General features: G+C 55.2%; 1 protein-coding gene across 3 annotated transcripts in view; it reads right to left on the minus strand.

The window, feature by feature from the left end:
• MICALL1 (MICAL like 1) overlaps positions 1-21,785 on the minus strand; it is a 35,986-nt gene extending 14,201 nt beyond the window's left edge. Inside the window, exons 1-8 of one of the 3 annotated variants that reach the window (XM_015457221.4) lie at positions 21,521-21,785; positions 16,382-16,430; positions 15,859-16,000; positions 9,516-9,604; positions 8,138-8,280; positions 4,197-4,651; positions 1,944-2,001; positions 621-1,003 (exon numbers count right to left, since the gene is read on the minus strand). In XM_015457221.4, coding sequence (XP_015312707.2) covers positions 621-1,003; positions 1,944-2,001; positions 4,197-4,651; positions 8,138-8,280; positions 9,516-9,604; positions 15,859-16,000; positions 16,382-16,430; positions 21,521-21,666 — 1,465 coding nt within the window. In that variant the 5' untranslated portion in view covers positions 21,667-21,785. The remainder of the gene's footprint in view (positions 1-620; positions 1,004-1,943; positions 2,002-4,196; positions 4,652-8,137; positions 8,281-9,515; positions 9,605-15,858; positions 16,001-16,381; positions 16,431-21,520) is intronic. The other 2 variants (XM_074003773.1, XM_074003774.1) reach the window with 2 other exon arrangements.
• Between the last annotated feature and the right edge of the window lie 949 nt (positions 21,786-22,734).

Below are 22,734 nucleotides of genomic sequence, written 5' to 3' on the forward strand. Positions count from 1 at the left end.
GGACCAAAAACCCAGCTCAGGGTATCAGAAGACTGGGAGAAGGTGAGGGCCAAAAACTCCAGCGTGCCTGGGTGAGGGGATAAGCACTGGACGGAGAAGGCCCAGCAGCCTGGAGCTGAGTCACCATGTCACATGGAGGACTACAGACAGACTCAGGGACAGTCAGAGTCATTACACCTGATCACGCACGGCCAGGTGAGAGCCCAGGTCGCTCAGGAACTGCAGCGACAGTGACGGAGTTAGGATTCAAGCAAACCCCTCCTTTCCGTGAGCCCCTCGCTGCACTGAGCACACCAATGGACAGCACATTTAACGAGCACGACAGGGAGGGTGAAGAGATGGACTCAGGCCAGACTCCGTGGGCTCAAATCCTGCCTCTACAGCTTAAGCACTGAGAGGCTTCACGCAAACTACTTAGCCTCTCTGTGCCTCAGTCTCCTCACCTGCAAAGTGGAGGTGATGATACCTACTCACAGGTTTACTCTAGGATTAAATGAGAGGTCACCCATGAAACACGCGGTGCCCAGCCTGGGAGGCTCTGCCTCACCACACCGTCACCCCAGGCCTGGGCCCCATCCCCAAGTTCCAACTGTCAGGAGAGCTCCAGGAAAGGCACTTACCCAGTGGGGATGCGCTGGGAGCGCGGGGGGCAGGGCGCTTCTTTGTCTTCGGGCTGCTGGTAGGGGTGATGCCGTACCAGGGGTGCAGGGACTTCGGTGTGGACTCCAGGTGGCCCAGGGCAGGGCTGGTGGCCAGGCTGGGTGCAGCCGGAGCCTCTTCCTCCTCGTCCTCCTCCTCTTCCTCAAAAGGGTTATAGGGTTTGGGCTCCAGGCTGGCCGCTGGGCTCGGCTGGGCCACCTCCTCGGTGCCTCCATTCTCCACCTGCCTGCTGTCCTGGCTTGGTGGCCCAGGGCTGCTGCTCGGGGGAAGTGGGGCTGGCTTCTTCTTTGGTTCCGCCTGCACCAGCGTGATCCATGGGGGGTCCTTCCTGGGGGCTGGTGTCCTGGAGGGAGGGGGGAGGCAGCAGAAACCATTAGCAGAGGCAAGGGGTCAGCTTCCTTCTCTCTCTCGACAGTTTTGAGGCCACTTCAAATGGGAATGAGAAACGGCCGTTTCCATTCTCCCACCCCCAGCACCATGGGGCCAGTCTGAAATGGACTGTTACAGTCACAGCCCTTGAGGCCCAGAGAATGTGAACCTTCAAGTCACAGAGCTGCTGTTAACCCAGCCCAGGAAAGGATCGACGAGGGACTCTGTCATCTACAACCCATGTAACCTGGAAAAGTCACCTGCTCGCCCTCTGTATTAGTCTCTCCTTCCGCTCAATGGGGACCTTAATAATCCTTGCCTCACAGGGTTGGTGTAAGGATGCAGTGAGCTACGGAGTCCAGCACTGGGCAGGGCACCAGGGCACCTGCTGAGTGCCAGGGGCTCAGTAAACATTAACAACTGGCACAGCCATGGCCCACCTGGCTCCCTACAGAGCGACCACATAGGGGAAGCGTGGCCCCCAAATAACAGCTGAAGTAGACGTCGGCCACGTGAAGCAGGGTCCTGTGCTGCAAGGCCTGAGGGACAGGTACTACAGCTGAGCTTTTCCAGGTCTTTCTATACTCTGCTGCTAAGCCTCAAATCAACTCTATAATCAAGGCTAGGCCTCCCACGTTACAGGCAAAGGAGCTTGGAGAGATGACGGGAACCAGAGGTGGCTGCCTGCACCGGGTACTGCCCACAGGACCAGGCACCTGGGGAGGGGGCCGGGCAGTGGCTGCAAGAATCCCAGGGTGAGCCTCAGGAGAGGGGGTGTGGGCCCAGCTCTCCTTCCCCTCCTGAGCCCCACGCTGCTCATCCACAGGAAGCCTCTCTCCCACCCGGCCCCAGAGTACCCCAATTCCCACCACCAGGGCCTCTGAAGCAGGAACGCCCCTCAGGGATCAACATACCCCTCAGATGGCTTCGGTGTCCCCCTCGGCTTCGGGACAGGTGGTTCGTGCAGTCTTCCTACATGGGAAATGATAGTGAGCCAGGCCTTCATGGGCAGCAGGAGGTGGGCACCCAGGGAGCCAGCCACAGTAGCTGCCTCCCCAGGAGCACCCCGCCTTCCTCCTACACCCTCGCACCTCCCCAGCCCAGCCCTTGGAAATTAGATAAGCACCCAGGTGGCTGAGAACAGTCAGGGGTCAAGGCCAGGCCACCTGAGATCCCATTTGCATTTCATTTGAGAAGACGCAACCCAAATCCCCTCAGACACCCCCCCAGTGTGGGCGGAAAACATCATCTCAGTTCAGCCCGGGAGCCACCTCCTCCTGGAAGTCCCAGACTCCTGAGCGTCCTCCACGAATCCCACAACAGCCCCTGCTCCCCTCCTCCAACTTCACAAGACTTCCACAATCCACTGAAACCCGTGCCTCTGTGCCTGTCTCCACCTCAACGCTGGGAGCGCCCTGAAGGCACAGATAGGCCTGAACAGTATTCTGTGTCCCCAGCGGCCAGCTCAGATCCAGCCTCCATGAGAGCTGAACAAACAGAATGTTCTGGTGCAAGTCGCAGGGTGACCCTGGGAGTCTCTCACCCCGTGGCCACCAACGCCTTCCCTAATGGAATGATAAGGGCTGCCCAGCAGCCTTATACAAGGAGTCTCAATCCTACAAGCTCACTGAAACCCGGGGAGGTCATCTGGGAGCATTTCACAATGTGGGGCTGGGGGAGAATGCACCCACAGAATGAGCCAGGGGTCTCCACTGCAGCTCACACTGGCTCCGGGGCCCACCTGACCCCTCTGCTCTCCCCCAAGCCCCTGAGGTCTCCCCTTCCAGACATGGGCAAGCATAGAGGCTGGGCTTGGAGGTCACCTGCGGTGTGCCTGTGGATGGGCCAGGACACACAGGAAGGATACCAATGTGCAGAGTCCCAGAGACCTCAGGGACACACGGGCACACTTGGAGTGGCACTTACTACCCACCCTGAAACTAAAGCCCACAAAAACAGATGCAAAAGAGCGCATGCAGAGGAAGGCAGCATAGGGGTGGGGCCTGGGTCTGTTTCCTTTGCACCGTCCCAGCATGGAGAATAGAGCACAGCAGAGGCCGCAGGAACTCAGCATTTGTGGCAGGAATTAATAACCTCAGAAACAGGCCAGGCACGGTGGCTCACATCTATAATCCCAGCACTTTGGGAGACCAAGGCAGGTGGATCACCTGAAGTCAGGAATTTGAGACCAGCCTGGCCAACATGATGAAAACCCGTTTCTACCCAAAAATACAAAAATTAGCCAGGCATGGTGGTGTGGCCCTATAGTCCCATCTACTTGGGAGGCTGAGGCAGGAGAATCGCTTGAACCTGGAAGGCAGAGGTTGCAGTGAGCCAAGATCGTGCCACTGCACTCCAGCCTGGATGACAGAGTGAGAGTCCATCTCAAAAAAAAGTAAAAAGTAAGAGCCGGGTGCAGTGGCTCATGCCTGTAATCCCAGCACTTTGAGAGGCTGAGGTGGGCAGATCACCTGAGGTCAGGCATTCGAGACCAGCCTGGCCAACATGGTGAAACCTCATCTTTACTAAAAATACAAAAATTAGCTGGGCTGTGGTAGCCTGTAATCCCAGCTACTCAGGAGGCTGAGGCAGGAGAACTGATTGAACCCGGGAGGTGAAGGTTGCAGTGAGTCGAGATTGTGCCATTGCACTCCAGCCTTGGTGACAGAGTGGGATTCCGTCTCAAAAATAGTAATAGGTTGGACGCCGTGGCTCACGCCTATAATCCCGGCACTTTGAGGGGCCGAGGCAGGGAGATCACCTAAGGTAGGGAGTTCAAGACCAGCCTGACCAACATAGAGAAACCCTGTCTCTACTCCATCTCTACTAAAAAAAAAAAAAATACAAAATTAGCCGGGCATGGTGGCACATGCCTGTAATCCTAGCTACTCGGGAGGCTGAGGCAGGAGAATCACTTGAACCCAGGAGGCGGAAGTTGCAGTGAGCCGAGATCGCGCCACTGCACTCCAGCCTGGGGGACAAGAGCAAAACTCCCGTCTCAAAATAAATAAATAAATAAATAATAACCTCAAAAACACAGGCAGTCCCCAACACAGCACAGTACACAGCAGCACAGACAGAGAGGGGCCGACAAACAATCCCAGACACACAGACTTCAGTAGTGCACTGCCACCCAGTGCACCCTGCCCCGACTGCACCCTGCTCACCATTCACGAGGCTGCTGCTGCCAGCCTGCTCCACCAGGTTCTCCTGCTGCAGACTGGAGCGGGGCCGGGGCGTGGGGGGTGCTGGGGCGATGCTCTCGGAGGCCTTCCTGGGGGCGGGGGTGGGGCGGCCTGCAGGGGTGCTAGCCAGCTCCTGTGGTTTGCCAGGAACCCGGGGTTTGGTAGGGATCTGGGGCCGGGCCTCAGGGCTGGCCTTGGGTCCATCGGCCTCAGCCCCTGCAGGAGCACTGGAGCTGGGGCTGCCTCCTGGAACATCCTTGGCATCTTCTGCGAGTTGCTGCTGGTGCTGCTGCTTTGGCTGTGAGAAAGGCCCAGGCCTGGTCCCTGACCGTGTCCCCGGGCCCAGCCTCGCACAGTGTTCTGCACACACAAAGGTGCCCTCCTCGGGCCCATTCTCATAAGCCCCAGGGAGCAGGGTGCTGGAGCACCGCCGACACCTAGCACGGGACAGGACAGGGGTTCACTTAGCCAGGCAACCAGGCCCAGCCACTGGCTACCCCTCCAGCCGCACCCAGGGCTGTTTCCTCCCTTCCCTCCTCCCAACTGCCAGCCAAGCTCCAGGATTCATACTCTAGACTTCTCAGAGGATAAAGAAAACAGTAACTGTCAGAAGCATAGTGGAACAATAAAATCACAAAATCACACAAAATCAGCAACAGAAGTTGTGAAACATGCCTTCAGTTTATGCTGCAAGAGGAAGAAGCAAAGGTCCCCCCGAGAGGTGGCATTCAGTGAATGGCTGCATCCAGGAGTGGCTCAGGAAAATAAAGCGGTAGGTTTTACCCAATCAGGTGGTGTTTTGTGTTTTCTTTTTCTTTTTTTTTCTTTTTGAGATGGAGTCTCACTCTTGTTGCCCAGGCTGGAGTGCAATGGTGCGACCTCAGCTCACTGCAACCTCCGCCTACCGGGTTCAAGCGATTCTCCTGCCTCAGCCTTCCGAGTAGCTGGGATTACAGGCATCTGCCGCCATGCCTGGCTAATTTTTTTTGGTATTTTTAGTACAGACGGAGTTTCACCATGTTGGCCAGGCTGGTCTCAAACTCCTAACCTCAAGTGATCCACCTGCCTACGCCTCCCAAAGTGTTGGGATTACAGGCGTGAGCCACTGCTCCCGGCTATGTTTTGTTAATGAAATAGAATAATATACAATGTATAAGACTGTATCATACAAGAAAGGCCAAATAGTGCTTTGTGAAACTCTTACTCCAGCTGTGCCTCTACTTACACAGTTTTTTTTTTTTTTTGAGACGGAGTCTGGCTCTGTCGCCCGGGCTGGAGTGCAGTGGCCGGATCTCAGCTCACTGCAAGCTCCGCCCCCCGGGTTTACGCCATTCTCCTGCCTCAGCCTCCCGAGTAGCTGGGACTACAGGCGCCCACCACCACGCCTGGCTAATTTTTTTTGTATTTTTAGTAGAGACGGGGTTTCACCGTGTTAGCCAGGATGGTCTAGATCTCCTGACCTCGTGAATCCACCCACCTCGGTCTCCCAAAATGCTGAGATTACAGACGTGAGCCACCATGCCCGGTCTTTTTTTTTTTTTTTTTTTTTTTTTTTAATTTTTTTGTAGAGATGAAGTCTCATTATGTTGCCCAGGCTGGTCTTAAACTCTGGACCTCAAGCAATCCTCCCACGTCGGCCTCCCAAAGTGCCAGGATTATAGGCATGAGCCACCACACCCAGCTCCGGCCTGTAAAAAGTTTCTAAAACACTGCCCTGGTGGCCAGATGTGACTGTGTTGGTAGAGTCTGTTCCCTCCTTGAGATTTTTCCCCATGACACCCCAATTCTGCAATCAGGTTCCAGGGTTCCAGCACCAGTTGTCCCCCACTCAGGGGCACACTCAACCAGATCAAGGGCATGATGCCACTGCCAGCTTCCCTTGACTATTCAGTTTCCTCTTTTGGTTTCATTTTTGAAACATATAAAATGTTTTCATTAATTTTTTAAGTTTTTGTACTTTTCTTGCCGCTTATATCACTCTTAAAATCTGGCTTCCCTTGGAAGCCATACACTTAAAGCAAGTTGTTAATGTAATTTTTTTTTTTTTTTTTTTTTTTTTTTTTTTTTTGAGACGGAGTCTCGCTCTGTCGCCCAGGCTGGAGTGCAGTGGCGCGATCTCGGCTCACTGCAAGCTCCGCCTCCCGGGTTCACGCCATTCTCCTGCCTCAGCCTCCCGAGTAGCTGGGACTACAGGCGCCCACAACCGCGCCCAGCTAATTTTTTGTATTTTTAGTAGAGACGGGGTTTCACCGTGGTCTCGATCTCCTGACCTTGTGATCCGCCCGCCTCGGCCTCCCAAAGTGCTGGGATTACAGGTGTGAGCCACCGCGCCCGGCATTAATGTAATTTTTTAAAACTTCAAGCAGGGTATGGAAGCACATGCCTATAGTCCCGGCTACTTGGAAGGGTGAGACAGGAAGATCACTTGAGCCCAGGAAGTTGAGACCAGCCTGGGCAACATAGTGACACCCATCTTAAAAGAAAAAAAAAATTTTTTTTTGAGACAGAGTCTCGCCCTGTCGGCCAGGCTGGAGTGCAATGGTGTCATCTCAGCTCACTGCAACCTCCACCTCCCGGGTTCAACCAATTCCTGCCTTAGCTTTCCGAGTAGCTGGGATTACAGGTGCCTACCACCACACCCAGCTAATTTTTGTATTTTTAGTAGAGATGAGGTTTCACCATGTTGATCAGGCTGTTCTCAGACTCCTGACTTCAGGTGATTCACCTTCCTCGGCCTCCCAACGTGCTGGGATTACAAGTGTGAGCCACCATGCCCAGCCAAAAAAAATTTTTTTTTTTTTTTTTTTGAGACAGAGTCTGGCTCTGTCACCCAGGCTGGAGTGCAGTGGCCGGATCTCAGCTCACTACAAGCTCTGCATCCCAGGTTTACGCCATTCTCCTGCCTCAGCCTCCCAAATAGCTGGGACTACAGGCGCCCGCCACCTCGCCCGGCTAGTTTTTTGTATTTTTAGTAGAGACGGGGTTTCACCGTGTTAGCCAGGCTGGTCTCGATCTCCTGACCTCGTGATCCGCCCATCTCGGCCTCCCAAAGTGCTGGGATTACAGGCTTGAGCCACCGTGCCCGGCCCCAAAAAAATTTTTTTAAGCTAAAATATTTTCTTTTCTTTTTCATTTTTTTTTTTAGATGGAGTCTCGCTCTTTTTGCCCGCGCTGGAGTGCAGTGGCGCGATCTCGGCTCACTGCAATCTCCGCCTCCCGGGTTCAAGCAATTCTCCTGCCTTAGCCTCCTGAGTAGCTGGGATTACAGGCGCCCGCCACCACGCCAAGCTAATTTTTGTATTTTTAGTAGAGATGGGGTTTCACCATGTTGGTCAGGCTGGTCTCGAACCCCTGACCTCGTGATCCACCCACCTTGGCCTCCCAAAGTGCTGGGATTACAGGCGTGAGCCACTGTGCCCAGCTCAAATATTTTATTTTCTTTCTTCAATGGCCTTTTTTTTTTTTTTGAGACAGAGTCTCACTCTGTCACCCAGGCTGGAGTGCAGTAGCGTGATCTCAGCTCCCTGTAACCTCAGCCTCCCGGGTTCAAGCGATTCTCCTGCCTCAGCCTCTCAAGTAGCTGGGATTAGAGGTGTGCACCACCACGCCCGGCTAATTTTCAATGGCTTTTAAAGTACACATGGCTTTTAAAGTGCTCCTTCATCATCATCCAGTAATCCTCAAAGAGCCTGGGCGCTGGAAGGAGAACCCCTGTGCTCTAGCCCTGTTTCCGTCTCGAATCATGTGGGTGAGCGAGTGCTTTTCCCCTCACTAAGCCTTGATTTGCTCATCAGTAAAATGGGGATAAGCCAGGGGCTCTGGTGCGAAGGGCCTGGCAAGGTGTGCCTGGCACACTGTGTGTGCTGAACCCATGGCAGCACCCTCCCTGGTTTCGGGGGTAACGGGAGGCCCTGGCCACTCACCGGAAGCAGTGGCGGTGGTACAACCTGCCGTCAGCCAGGTAGCGCTGTACCAAGTGCACATGCTGCTGGCAGGCCGCGCACGTGCTGCTGGGGGTCTGGCCGGTGGCCTGCTCTGACAGGCTGCCTGAGGAGAGCTCCTCGCCCTGCAGAGAACGAGGTGGGGAGGTTGGAAGCAGGACATGGTCACCAGCCATCTTGTTCATGTCACGTCCCTCTCCCTCCCTCCAACGGCCACCGTCACTCAAGTGTGCACCAGTTTTCGTGGTGGAAATGGACTTCATCAGGGCCCCAGGAGGGGCAGAGGGCAGGAGGCTGCCACTGTCTCCCAGGTGAGGAAGCCAAAGCCCAGAAAGGGGGAAAGCCTTATTCAAGGTCACTGAGCCAGTGTGGAAACACGAAAATCCTGACTTCCAGTTTCTGAGGCTTCCTTTCCCCAAGGCAGGCAGCTCCTGGCTGTGCAGCTCCTTCCCCTTGGCGGCTCCTGCCCCCTCTTCCTCCCCTTTGGGGAGCCCTCCGACAGGTTCCTGTCCTCCCAGGCCCACTTCAGCTGCCTTTTCTGTTCTCTCCTAGAACTGCCATGGATTTAAATCCCAGTTTCTCTATGTCCAAGCTCAGTGAACCTGAGCAAGCTGCTTGAGTGTGGGCTTGGGTCCCCCCTGCAGAATGAAACTGTATAACCCCCGCCAGCCTCGGCCCCATGTACCTTCATGGGGACCCCGCCCTGGGGCTAGCTCCGTCCAGCAAGGAGCGGATGGAAGCAGGAGGGGAAGGCCCTTCATACACTGTAAGGTGCTGTCCAGATGTGAAGGGCTGGTGTCACTTCCTCTACGCCCTTCAAACAGGTGACTGGCAGTTGGCCCCCACTTCCTTGCTGAGTAACCTTGGACAAATGACTAAACCTCACTAAGCCTCAGTTTCCTCATCTGAGTATCAGGGCCCATAATGCTGACCTCCCTGGGTTGTTGAGAGAATTAAAGGAAATCAAGCTGGGAATTTCAGAGCTGTCTCCACAGGAATCAAGGGGAATCTTTGCTTTACTACATGTGTAACTCCTGACAGTCCCATGATGGTGAGCTCAGCATTGTGGACCGCCCTCTCTCCCCTTGCCAGAGCTGGCATCTCCTGACCCCACCTGAGCCCTGGAGAAGGAGGTAGGGCTCCCTGCCCACAGAATGGGACTGGCCTCCTGAGCCATACCTCACTGCCCCAGTCAGGGACACCTGTTCCCAAAGCCAGTGTGGCAGGGACAGAGAACAAGCACCCTCTGAACTCTGTCAGGGCTAACTTCCTCACATGACCCAGTCACTGCAATGATAGCTGTCCACATAACTCACCCCCTCCACCCCCGGCCCTCCCACCTCTCCAGGGATCTGCCTACCTGAGCCACATCTTCTGGTTCCGCTGAAGTGGGTGCTACAGATGGCGGGGAACAGGGTGCCAGGCCCTTTCTGGGTGGTGAGACACCAGCTGCCAAGAGATGGGAAAGGGGCCCTGAAGCAGGTGGAGATCCTGGAGTCCCAGGAGGTCCCAACCTGGCCGAAGATTTGAGACCTGTAGCCATCACCTTAAGGCAGACCACCTCATGCAGTGGGACAGGAGCTGGCTCCTACTTCACGCGGACCCGGGGACGCCTCCAGTTTTCAGCTAAGTGCTGAGGGCAAGTCACTGAATCTCACTGAACCTCCATCAAATGGGGAGAGTGACTCCTGCTGCACATAGCCAATCCGAACAATGGTGCAACAGTACGATCACAGAACACAGCACCCACGTGTGGCTGCACTAGCAGCTTCCCCACCACCAGGGTAGAAGAGGTGAAGGAAAGGAAAAGAAAGGAGCCACATGATGCTGGCATGACAGCTCAGGAAAGGGGCTGCCTCCTTGGGGTTGACAAGGAGCTGTCCTGCCTATCCCCAAGTGGGTATGGGGGGCCAGAACCTGGACTGCACACCCCCTCACCAGAACAAAGCCACCCACCCTGGGTTCCTCTAAGACTCAGTTCCTCAGGCCGGGAGCAGTGGCTCACACCTGTAATCCCAGCACTTTGGGAGGCTGAGGTGGGCGGATCACTTGAGGTCAGGAGTTCGAGACCAGCCTGGCCAACATAGTGAAACCCCCGTCTCTACCAAAAATACAAAAATTAGCTGGGTGTGGTGGTGCGCGCCTATAATCACAGCCACTCAGAAGGCTAAGGCAGGAGAATCGCTTGAATCTGGGAGGTGGAGGTTACAGTGAGTAGAGATCGCACCACTGCACTCCAGCCTGGGCGACCAAGCAAGACTGTCTCAAAAAAAAAAAAACAAAGAAATTCAACAATACTATGGTTGGTGCCAGGAGTGGCTCCAGCTGACTGGGGAGAGGCTCTTAGAAGCCACACGAAGAAGCTGGACTTCATCCCGACATTACTCCCCAACCCCTTTCTGATTTCGCACAGCCCCTGGGCTTCCTTCAATCATGCCCTGGCTCCCTGAGCAGGCTGCAGATCCTCCAGGGCGGGGGTCCATCTGCTGTGCCCAGGATCACTGGCACCCACTAAGCGTGGTGGCACAGCAGAACACTCAGCACAACACCGCAACATCTCAGCCAGGGGCAGGCTCCAAAGTTACCCAGTCTGGTAAAAAGTCAAGGCTAGTCAGGCCGGGCGCGGTGGCTCACACCTGTAATCCCAGCACTTTGGGAGGCCAAGGTGGGCGGATCACGAGGTCAGGAGATCGAGACCATCCTGACTAACACGGTAAAACTCCCTCTCTACTAAAAATGCAAAAAATTAGCCGGGCGTGGCAGTGGGTGCCTGTAGTTCCAGCTACTTGGGAGGCTGAGGCAGGAGAATGGCATGAACCTGGGAGACGGAGCTTGCAGTGAGCCGAGATCGCGCCACTGCACTCCAGCCTGGGCGACAGAGCGAGACTCCGTCTCAAAAAAAAAAAAAAAAAAAAGTCAAGGCTAGTCAAAGTCACTCTTGAAATGCCTCCACTTGCCCAGAAAGTACAGTCTAGGACCATCTGGGGGAGTCAAACAGCTTTGCCTCCAGAGTTGGAACACATCACTGTTTCCTTTGCTTAAGCAGCAGATGGGATAAAAATGGTTTGTATTTAGGGGCCAAGTTGTATGAAAGGCACAAACTGTACCTTTTTTTTTTTATTACAAAAGGCAGATTTATTAGAGAAGGTATGAAAATACATCGCGAGGTTGACAATACAGGCAGCATAACAGACAAGGGACTATCTGCCATAAACTGTACCTTCATCAATGAGAATCCTTGCAGGGAAAGGGAACGCCCGTGCCCACGCTCAGCACGGTAACCTGGGCCCACCAGGGCTGCCCCTGCCTACCAGGCTGCCCAGAGAGGGCCAACAAATGAGCTGGGCACCACCAACAGCTCCCCGCACCCCCCGCCCACCCCCCACCACAGAGTCCCAGAGAAGAGCCCAGTAGAGAGAGATTCAGGTTTGGTCACAAGGAAGGTTGTGGGCTAAGGCTGAATTGCAATTGGAAGGAAGCCAGCTAAACGCTGATCAATGGCGTAAGAAGTAATAAGAATACTAATCTTGGCTGGGCACAGTGGCTCACACCTGTAATCCCAGCGCTTTCGGAGGCCAAGGTGGGTGGATCACTTAAGGTCAGAAATCCCAGACCAGCCCGGCCAACATAGTGAAACCCCATCTCTACTAAAAATACAAAAATTAAGCCAGGCATGGTGGTGCATGCCTGTAATCCCAGCTACTTGGGAGACTGAGGCATGAGAATCGCTTGAATCTGGGAGGCAGAGGCTGCAGTCTGCCAAGGTTGTGCCACTGCACTCTAGTCTGTATGACAGAGCGAGACTCTGTCTCAAAAAAAAAAAAAAAAAAAAACTAATCTAAATACATGCTAAACACAGGTTTACACATTTCCTCATTTACGCCTCAAGTCAACCCTGTGAGATGGGTGTTATTCCTATCCTAACTGCAAAAGGGAAACTGAGGCAGAGTGGTTAAATAACTGACCCATGGTCACCCAAAGAGGAAACGGCAGAGTGAAAATTTTGAGTCCACGTTTTTAACCCCAACCTTAGACCGCCTCTCACCAAAGCCTCGGAGGTCTGGAAATACTTTCATTTTGTTTTCTATTAAAATATACACAATGTTATTAGTTCAATTATTTTAATCCCTAGTGTTACATCGGGGGAAGGGGTATAACATATTATTTTAATTTTTCTGCTTTTGCCACATTCTAAGTTTTCCTGTTTATTTTTTGTGTTTAGGGATGGTGTCACGCTCTGTTGCCCAGTCCGGAGTGCACTGGCGTGATCATAGCTCACCGCAGCTTCAAACTCCTGGCTTCAAGCAAACCTCCCACCTCAGCCTCCCAAGTAGCTAGGACTACAGGTGTGCCACCACTATGCCTGGTTAATTTTTTTATTTCTATTTTGGTAGAGACAGGTTCTTGCTATGTTGCCCAGGCTGGTCTCAACAACAATCCGCCCGCCTCGGCCTCCCAAGGTGCTGGGATTACAGGCATGAGCCACTTCACCCGGCTCTTTTCTTTATTTTCTAAAGTGATTTATTTATGGCTGGGCATAGTGGCTCACGCCTGTAATCCCAGCGCTTTGAGAGGCCAAGAAGAGTAGATCCTTTGAGTTCAGGAGTTCAAGACCAACCTGGGTAACACGGTGAAACTGCACCTCTACTAAAAATATAAAAATTAGCTGGGTGTGGTTGCATGCACCAGTAGTCCCAGCTTCTCAGTAGGCTGAGGTAGAAGGATCACTGGAGCCCAGGAAGGTTGAGGACGCATTGAGCTGTGGTCATGCCACTGCACTCCAGCCTGGGCAACACAACAGAGTAAAACCCTGTCTCAAAAACAAAAAAAACTGGCCGGGCACGGTGGCTCAAGCCTGTAATCCCAGCACTTTGGGAGGCCGAGGCGGGCGGATCACGAGGTCAGGAGATCGAGACCATCCTGGCTAACACAGTGAAACCCCGTCTCTACTAAAAATACAAAAAATTAGCCGGGAGAGGGGGCGGGCGCCTGTAGTCCCAGCTACTCGGGAGGCTGAGGCAGGAGAATGGCGGGAATCCGGGAGGCGGAGCTTGCAGTGAGCCGAGATCATGCCACTGCACTCCAGCCCGGGCGACAGAGAGAGACTCCATCTCAAAAAAAAAAAAAAAAAAAAAAAAAAACAGGCCTGGCGCGGTGGCTCAAGCCTGTAATCCCAGCACTTTGGGAGGCCGAGACGGGCGGATCACGAGGTCAGGAGATCAAGACCATCCTGGCGAACACGGTGAAACCCCGTCTCTACTAAAAAATACAAAAAACTAGCCGGGCGAGGCGGCGGGCGCCTGTAGTCCCAGCTACTCGGCAGGCTGAGGCAGGAGAATGGCATAAACCCGGGGGGCGGAGCTTGCAGTGAGCTGAGATCCGGCCACTGCACTCCAGCCCGGGCGACAGAGCCGGACTCCGTCTCAAAAAAAAAAAAAAAAAAAACTATATATATATGTGTGTGTGTGTGTGTATATACACATAATATATATACATATATATGTATATGTGTGTGTATGTGTATATACACATGTGTGTATATACATTTCATTTTATATATATATATAATGAAAGAAAAGATGGTTGGGTGCAGTGACTCAAGCCTGTAATCCCAGCACTTTGGGAGGCTGAGGTGGGTGGATCACCTGAGGTCAGGAATTCGAGACCAGCCTGGCCAACATGGCGAAACCCCGTCTCTACTAAAACTATAAAAATTAGCTGGGTGTGGTGGCGGGTGCCTGTAATCCCAGCTACTTGGGAGGCTGAGGCAGGAGAATCGCTTGAACCTGGGAGGTGGAGGTTGCAGCGAGCCAAGACCGCACCATTGCACTCCAACCTGGGCAAGAAGAGTGAAACTCCATTTCAAAAAAAAAAAAAGGAAAGAAACCTCTGACTTCATAAAACTCTTTAAAGAGCTGGCCCAGGGCTGGGCACAGTGGCTTATGCCTGTAATCCTACCACTTTGGGAGGCTGAGGCGGGCGGATTGTTGTTGAGACCAGCCTGGGCAATGTAGCAAGAACTTGTCTCTACCAAAATAAAAATAAAAAAATTAACCAGGCATAGTGGTGGATCACCTGAGGTCAGCAGTTCGAGACCAGCCTGGCCAAAGTAGCGAAACCCTATCTCTACTAAAAACACAGAAAATAGCCAGACATGTTGGCGCATGCCTATAATCCCAGCTACTCAGGAAGCTAAAGCAGGAGAATCGCTTGAACCCCGGGGGCAGGGGTTGCAGTGAGCCGAGATCACGCTATTGCACTCCAGCCTAGGCAACAAAAGCAAAACTCCCTATCAAAAAAAAAAAGAGTTGGGCCAGGACTGTCCAGACTGAGAGCAGAGGCAGGAGGGAGGGGCTGAAACGGGCTCTACTCAGACCCAGGGGCAGCAGGAACCCAGCGTAGGATTCAGGACACCTGGATTCTCAACCCAGCTGTTCAGTTTGTCTGCTGTGTGATCTTGAGCTCCTTGCTTCCCCTCTCTGGGCCTATTTCCTCTCTGCAGAAGGGGAGGCCCAGCTGCCCCCAAGAGAGGTTCTTGCATGGGAATGCCCAGTGACCTCACTCAGAACCAAGGTCACCTTGTAGCCCCTGCAACTCTGGTTCCCCAGCTCCCCAGCCTCTCAGCTCTTAGTCACTTCTGTGGAAGACAGCACAGCAGCCTCACCAGACAGGGCCACTTCCCTGCTGGAGGAAAAACCCAAGGAAGTGTCTGCAAACAGGAAGTGAGGGTAGGTGCCGGGGAGGTGGGCTCCATGCTGCAGATGAACTCAACCTGCTGTGTCTCCTCTGATGTGATTGTGTTCATTTTCTGGTGGATGTGTTTGGTGTCTGTCTCCCCCATGGGAATTCAGCAGCGATTACATTCACAGCTGCAACCCCAGAGCCCAGCACAGGGCTCTTTTATTCAAGAAATATTTCAGGCCACGCACCAGTGGCTCACGCCTGTAGTCGCAGCACCTTGGGAGGCCGAGGCAGGCGGATCACTTGAGGTCAGGAGCTCAAGACCAGCCTGGCCAACAGGGTGAAACCCCATCTCTACTAAAAATACCAAAAATTAGCCAGGCGTAGTGGCGGTTGCCTGTAAGCACAGCTACTCAGGAGGCTGAGACAGGAGAATCGCTTAAACTCCGGAGGTGGAGGTTGCAGTGAGACAAGATCGCTCCATTGCACTCTAGCCTAGGCAATAAGAGCGAAACTCCGCCTCAAAAAAAAAAAAAAGAAAAGAAAAAGAGGGACCAGGCACGGTGGCTCACACTTGCAATCCCAGCACTTGGGGAGGCCAAGGCGGGCAGATCACGAGGTCAGGAGTTCGAGACCAGCCTGGCCAACATGGTGAAACCCTATCTCTACTAAAGACACAAAAAATTAGCTGGGCATGGTGCCGGGCGCCCGTAATCCCAACTACTCGGGAGTCTGAGGCAGGAGGTTAAACCCGGGAGGCAGAGGTCGCAGTGAGCTGAGACTGCGCCACTGCACTCCAACCTAGGTGACAGAGCGAGACTCCATCTCAAAAAAAAAAGGGCAAAACTCTGTCTCAAAAAAAAAAAAAAAGAAATATTTCATGAATGAATGAATGAATAAGTAAATGAATGATATATTCCTCAGCAGCCTGTTTGCAACTCAGAAAACCAGTAGCAAGCATCAAACATCCCCAGGGCCACCCCCTGGGCCAGCCTCCATGAAAGGCTGAGTCCCCCTCTCACCTTGGCCAGGACTGGAGAAGTGGTTGTAATACTGGGACACATAGGTCATGATGCTGAGGCAGTCAGGGACGCTCATGGAGACCATGTCACTGGGGTCCAGGAGAGCAGGGATCCCCAGCTCCTTCTCAGCCACTTCAAAGGCCTGGGGCGGTGACAGGTGCAAGGGTGGGAGCAGCCACAGCAGGAAGAGGAGGCCAAGGAGGAGGCAGCGTTAGGGGGCGACCCTCAGCCTAGGCTCAGCTCCCCTCGGTGGGATGGGGTGACTGTGGGCTCCCCTCAGTATCAATCCCACCCAAGCGCCACAGGACAGCCTAGAGAAAAAGGAAGCCTGGTGCTCCATGCATGAGGGGGTTGGTGGGAAGTAGAAAGTGGGGAGAGGTGCAGCCAGGGCCGGTGTACAAGGGCAGCCACCCTGCAAGACCCCTGCCCTCCCCACCAAACACACACACACACACACACATACACACACACACACACACACACACACAGAGCCTCTTGGGCTTCCATCTGTCCACGAACTTACCAAACGGTTATTCTCGAAGACATTGTCCTTGGAAAGCGAATCAAAATCTCTGCAAGAGGCAAAGGGAGGATGATTGGTCAAGAGGGGAGGTGACTGGGGAATAGGGGCAGGGTCAGAGTCAGAAAGGAGCTGAACAGAGAAGACCTTGTCCCGGCCAGCATCAGCCTCAGCAGGGTTGCTGGGGAGAGTCTGTGGATTACTGGGGGGGGCGGAAACTGAGGCAGCAAACACTTGCTGCTAGAGCTGGAGCTGCCAGGGCAGGGCAGGGCGTGAGCTCACAGACCCTGGAGGCATCCAAGCAGAGGCTGGGAAATCACTGAGAAGGGGCGGTGCTCAAGCCCAAGCTTTCAGGCTTTAGATCCCTTCCTTCTTTCCAGGAAGCCACCTCTGGAGTCCGCGGCAAAGATACAACTAAGACCCGCATGTGACCTCACCCAGGGCGCGGTGCTGGGCTCCGCTGTCTCATTTACTTTCTTTTCATAGCAACTCTGTTTGGCAAGAATCGATCTCATTTTACAGATGAGGACACTGAGTCCTGGAGAAAGGAAGCCACCAGCCCTGGGAATCCACATGCCTCGCCCTTCCACTGCTCACAGGCCCCTGCAGATGTATCACGTACTTGGAGAAGCCACACCGATTTGCTGAATCCCAACCCAGTCCAGCTTGCAGATGAATGTTTTTCATAATGGGGCCACGAATAGAAGAACAAGTTTGAACCAGAGTGGAAATCTACATACTCTGGAGCTGCTGGCACAGAACAGCTGGTTGGCCCCGCTGGGCCACTCCTGGGGCAGCTTCCACTGGGGAAGCAGTGAGGGATTTTCTAGTTTCTAAACTGGGACAGGTGAGAGGCGGCAGGGCCTGTCTGAGGGCCCCAGCACGGGACAGCTGGCTGGCCTGCAGGCTTTATTTATCCCCCTCCTCCCTCCCCACTCCAGACCGCTGAAACCAGCAGAGGCAGCTCAGGCTTCCCGCCGTCGGCCTCCTGGGTGCACCCGCATGCCGCCTTGCCCTTCTATGGCTGAAAACTGCAGCCCTGACTGCCAGAGACGGGTGGGCAGAGGCAAGAGCAGGCCACACCGCCTCTGAGGGCTGAACTCCCATGTGACCATGGGGTTGGGGGGATCAGCAGTCCTTCCAGCATTCATTGTCCCATCTGCAAATCAGGGAAAGCACTAGCACCACCTCCCAAGCTGGTGGAGTCCCAGCTTGGTAAAGAGCAGGCCTCGCAGATATGAGGGAGCTGGATAAGCACAGCCCCTCCCCCTGCCCCCAACACTTTTCCAGGCAGGGGCCAAGGACTGTGAACCCTGGGCAGGAAAGAGTTGCTTGAGGACCCTGGAAGGAGTCTGGTGCCCCAGGGCTGGGTGGACAGGGAGAGGGAAGGTGACTATGTCTGGGCACCAGCTCCCTTTTTGCCACTCTGTCCAGGCCACTTCCTTCTCCCCTGGGCTGCCTTCCTAGCTCCCCTTTACTGCCACTGCCTCAGAGTGCGACCTTAGCAAGCTGTTTCACCTCTTGAAACCTCCATCTCCCAGTCCGGTACATGACACTGCGACAGGGTGAGGGAACACCATGGAACCCAGCCCCCAACAGAGGCTTGTTCCAAGACCAAATGAGACAAAAGCAACTTGTCTCAGCCATTTATTTCAGTCACCCCACAAGTGTTCCTAGAAGGCTGGGGTCACATTCTATCCACTCTGTGTCCCCAATTCCCTACACAGTTCCCCAAATTTCGAAGACACTCTGTAAATGTTTGTTGAATGAATCAATGCTGAAAACAGTGTGAAAACTGTAAAAAAAAACTTCAGGATCCTGCAGGTTTTCCTCCAACTTCTTCCACCCCCATCTCTGTCCCTAATTAACATCTGTGTTTTGGTAACACATATATTTTCTGAGAGTCCTCCGAGGCCCACGGAGTTCTACTTGGCTCTGGGGAAAATGAAGGACGCAGAAATGAAACCCACATGGTCCATGCCCTCAAAGGAGCTTAAACATGTCTGTATTTCGGGTGGTGCGGAGGGATGGCCCAGCCCCCACAACCCTCGTCCCAGCAGAGCCCTGGGCCAACACTGGGTTCACCCAGGCAGGGCCCACGACCCCAGAAGCCTGAACCACTTTAAGAGATGATTCTCGCCCTCACCCGAGGCCCTCACCCTTACTCTCACGGAGATCCTCCCAACCCACGACTGAGGCCTTCCCTACACATTATGTGGGACCTGGGCCTCAGCTTTTTTCCTGTGCAATGGGCTGACAGCATTGCAAATGAATGCCTGGACATGATTCTGGATTCAGAAGGGGAGCCGCCCTCCCCTGCACAATTTTTCCAGCCACATCCCTCCCTTGCTTAAAACTTATGTGGCTCGGCCAGGCTTGGTGGCTCACGCCTGTAATCACAGCACTTTGGGAGGCCGAGGCAGGTGGATCACCTGAGGTCAGGCGTTCCAGATGAGCTCGGCCAACATGGTGAAACCCCATCTCTACTAAAAACTACAAAAATTAGCCGGGCATGGTGGTATGTGCCTGTAATCCCAGCTACTTGGGAGGCTGAGGCAGGAGAATTGCTTGAACCCGGGAGGCGGAGGTTGCGGTGAGCTGAGATCATACCATTCATTGCACTCCAGCCTGGGTGACAGGCCTCCATCTCAAAAAAAAACAAAAACAAAAACAAACCCGCAAGGTTCCCTGAGGCCCCTATCCATGCTTCTTAGCCAGCAAAAGCAGCTGTCAGCCATCTGTCCCAACTGCATCTCCCAACTTGCTGCCTTGTGCTCCCCACTCAGCTACACGGCCTCCAGCTCTGCACACACCTCCCGCCCCTCGCCTTTGCTCAGACGGGGTCCTCTGCCAGAACGCCCACCTGGCAGCCCTCACCTGGCTCCTGCCATCTCCTTGAAGACTATATTCTCCCTAGGAGGTCTCCCACCCCTAGCCCTCTGATAGGGTACATGGAATTGCCATCATCATTTATACATGTTTCCCATACAGGTGTGGGAGAGCGTGTAGGGTTGTCTGTTTTGTTGGCTGGTACTTCCATTACCAGGTACAGTGTCCAGCACAGAACAATAACTCTACAAATACTGGTTGAATAAATGAAGAAATCAAACATTGTTATTGGGCCAGGCATGGTGGCTCATGCCTATAATCCCAGCACTTTGGGAGACTGAGGCAGGCAGATTACTTGAGCTCAAGAGTTCAAGACCCGCCTGGGCCACATGGCAAAAACCCATCTCTACAAATACAAAAAAATTAGACAGGCGTGGTGGCGTGTACCTGTGGTCCCAGCTACTCGGGAGGTTGAGGTGGGAGGATCACTTGAGCCCAGGAGGTGAGGACTGCAGTGAGCCATGATCGTGCCACTGCACTCCAGCCTGGGTGACAGAGTGAGACTCCGTCTCAAAAAAATTTTAAAATTATCATTATTCCCCTATTGCCTATAACACTACTTACAATAACGAATGTTAACTGAATGCTTATTATCGCATGCAATCCTCACAACAATTCTATGAGCTGTGTCACATTACCAGTCCCACCTCACAGATGAGGACACTGATGCCTGCAGAGAGCCCATGAGGACCCAAGGCCGTGCGCCTAAGACATGGAGAAGCTGAACACAAACCCAGCGGCCTTTACTTTGATGATGACAGGCTCAGGCCCACCAAATGGCTTCACTTCACACCCAAGTCCCCTCCCACACTGGGTTTGTCCCTGCTTCCTGCCTCACTCCTGCCCCTCAGACAGAATAGAAGACCCCTTGGGCCCTCCCTTCCAATGCCCAGGTCCAACCCTGGTGCCCTTTTCCTCCATCCTTCTACCCCCTGCTCCTGGGCAACCAGGCATCAATCTTGTGCCTCCATTAGTATGGGTGTGACATGCCCCACAGTGGGCAGGGACCCACCTACATGGCCACCTCATCTTGTTCCCTTCTGTATCCACAGCCCCAAAACCCTCTCCTCCAGGGCCCAAGCCACGACCCACAGACATGGTACTGCAGGGTACATACAGGTAAACCAGGTGCACCTGCACCATGGAATCCCGAGGCAATCCCTTAGAAGCCCTCCCACATGTTGCCCTTGGACAGTGCAAATCTGGAGGAACAGGCACAGAAAGCCTCCATCTGCCAGGCCGGGGAGGCCCTGGCAAGAGTGCTGCATGCAGAAGGCGTAGGAACCAGAACTCTCCTCCCTGATTCACAGGTGGGACCTGAAGTGCAAGGAATGGCACCACAAAAACTCACCCAGTGTTTTAGGAATGAATGGACGAAAGGAGAAGAGGTTCTCTGCTCAAGGCAGAGAGAGCAAAGACAGAGGCTCCAAGTCAACTGTTCTGGGGAGTCTGAACGCATTTTCCCATGAGAACCTCACTGGGCAGCTCTGGGCAGGAAGGGGCCATTTCACAACCTGCAGCAGCCGGTTGGTGTCTGTCAATCGGATCCTAGGAGTCTTCCCAACATCGCCAGTCCTGTGACTCCTCTTGCGCGCCCCACCTGCGTGCCCCACTGAGGAGGGCAGCAGGGCCATGGAGCACACACTCGGGAGGCAGGGCTGTGTCCTAACTGGGGAGGAGTGGGGAAAGCACAGGGTCTGTACATCCGTTCATCCAACACCTGTTAACCGAGGTCTTCTCTGCGCCGGGAACTGTGCTAGTGTCTGGAGACAAACTCCTATTTGGGGGGTCAGAGAAGTGAAGGTTCACCTGCACACCTGGAGCAAGGGGCCACCCCGTGTGGGAAGCCTCGGGGGAGAGGGGAGGCACAGCGGAGAGGAGTTTAGGGTAGGAGAGGCCCAGGGCCCCCAAAGAGGGCTCAACACCCCTTCAAAGAGGTCAAAGGCTTAGGGGTTCAGTGATCCTCGGCGGAAATCAGCGCTCTGTGGGCGCGGCCGTGTCCCTCGCGGAGGGACCGGCCTCTGGGGGGGGTTTGGGGTCCCAGGGGCTGGGTCAGGACGGCCGGGCGGGGGAGGGGCGCCCGGGGCCGGGGTCTCAGGGACCCGCCCGGCGTCTGGGTTCGTCGAGGGGGTCGGCGTCTCAGCGTCCGGGGGTGGCGCCTGTCACTGCCCGGGCTCCGCGTCACTGAGGGGGGCGGCGGTCGCGGCCCCGGCCCGCCCCGCGCCGCCCGCTAGCCCGGGGCCCCGCACTCACAGCAGGTCGGGCCGGTGCCGGTGCAGGATGGCGCAGAAGGCCAGGCCGTCCCGGAAGGAGCTGCTCAGGTCGCGGATCTCCACGCCGCGGTAGCCCTCGCACTGTCGGCGGCACCAGGCCAGCAGCGCGCCCCGCGGCCCCGCCATGACCCCGCGGCCCGCCCGGCTCCGGCTCTGACTTCGGGGCCCCGGCTCGGCCGGGACGGCGGCCGCCGCGCGGGCCCGGTTTCCGGCTGCGGCTGCGGCTCCGAGCTCGGGCGCCGACCGGCAGGGCGCGGGGCGGGGCGGAGGCGGGGCCGCGGTGTCTTCGCTCGGGCGCCCAGCTGCCCTGCCCCAACCTGCCCAAGCAGCGCCGCCGCGTGGCCCGGCCCGGCCGGCCGCCGCCTACTCCGCGCTGCCTGCTCGCCTCATTGTGGGCCGGCCTTGGGCGCGGGCGTCCCACCGCCTCCGTCCCCGCCCGAGGCGCGCCCCACCCAGCAGCGGCTCCGCCCCCATTACGGAGCCCACCCCTACCAAGACTGGCCGGCGCCCCATCGCCCGCCCCTCGACGGTGCTGGGCCCCCACTGCTCCACTGGGTGCCCGCGAAGCCCCCGCACCCGCCGCAAGCGGGCCACTCCCCACGATGACTTCACTGCCGCGGCCGCCGCCGCGCCGCCCACCAGGAGCCCTCCACCCTTTGGAGGCGGGACACCTCGTGCTCCCATTCGGCCTCCTTCCAGCTCCTAATGATCGCAAATCCCCTCTTCTATCCCTAGCTTGAAACTTTGGGGAGGCAGTTCCCCTGCAGACCCTAAAGCACCCCACCATGGCCACCAGCTTCCCTCACCCTGGCTCCCCACCCTAAAGCACCGCTGAGCTGGAAGTTCTCACGTCCACCATCCCCTACCCCACAGCTTGGCAGGGAGACCCATGCGCCCCTCCGCCACCGTCGGTCCAGGTGTCCCCTTGGTGATTCACTGAGCTATCCTCAGCCCCTGTGTAAGCTCAGGGATCTCGCCCCTCCCCACTGCGGCCTGCCGGGTTCCCTCAGCCATGGTTAGCGCGGTGGTGGTTTGAGCTACTACGGGAAGGACCTAGGCCAAGGAGGCCCCTGCCTGGGAGGCATACAGGCAGTTCGCATCTGGCCCTGGAACCTCCCCAAGACTCATTCTCTATCTTTGCCCTCTTCGAGACACCCGCCAGCCAACCGACCCTTCCAGGCAGCCGACCCTTCC

This window comes from Macaca fascicularis, chromosome 10 (genome assembly GCF_037993035.2).
Source record: "Macaca fascicularis isolate 582-1 chromosome 10, T2T-MFA8v1.1".
In the NCBI taxonomy this organism is placed as follows: domain Eukaryota; kingdom Metazoa; phylum Chordata; class Mammalia; order Primates; family Cercopithecidae; genus Macaca; species Macaca fascicularis.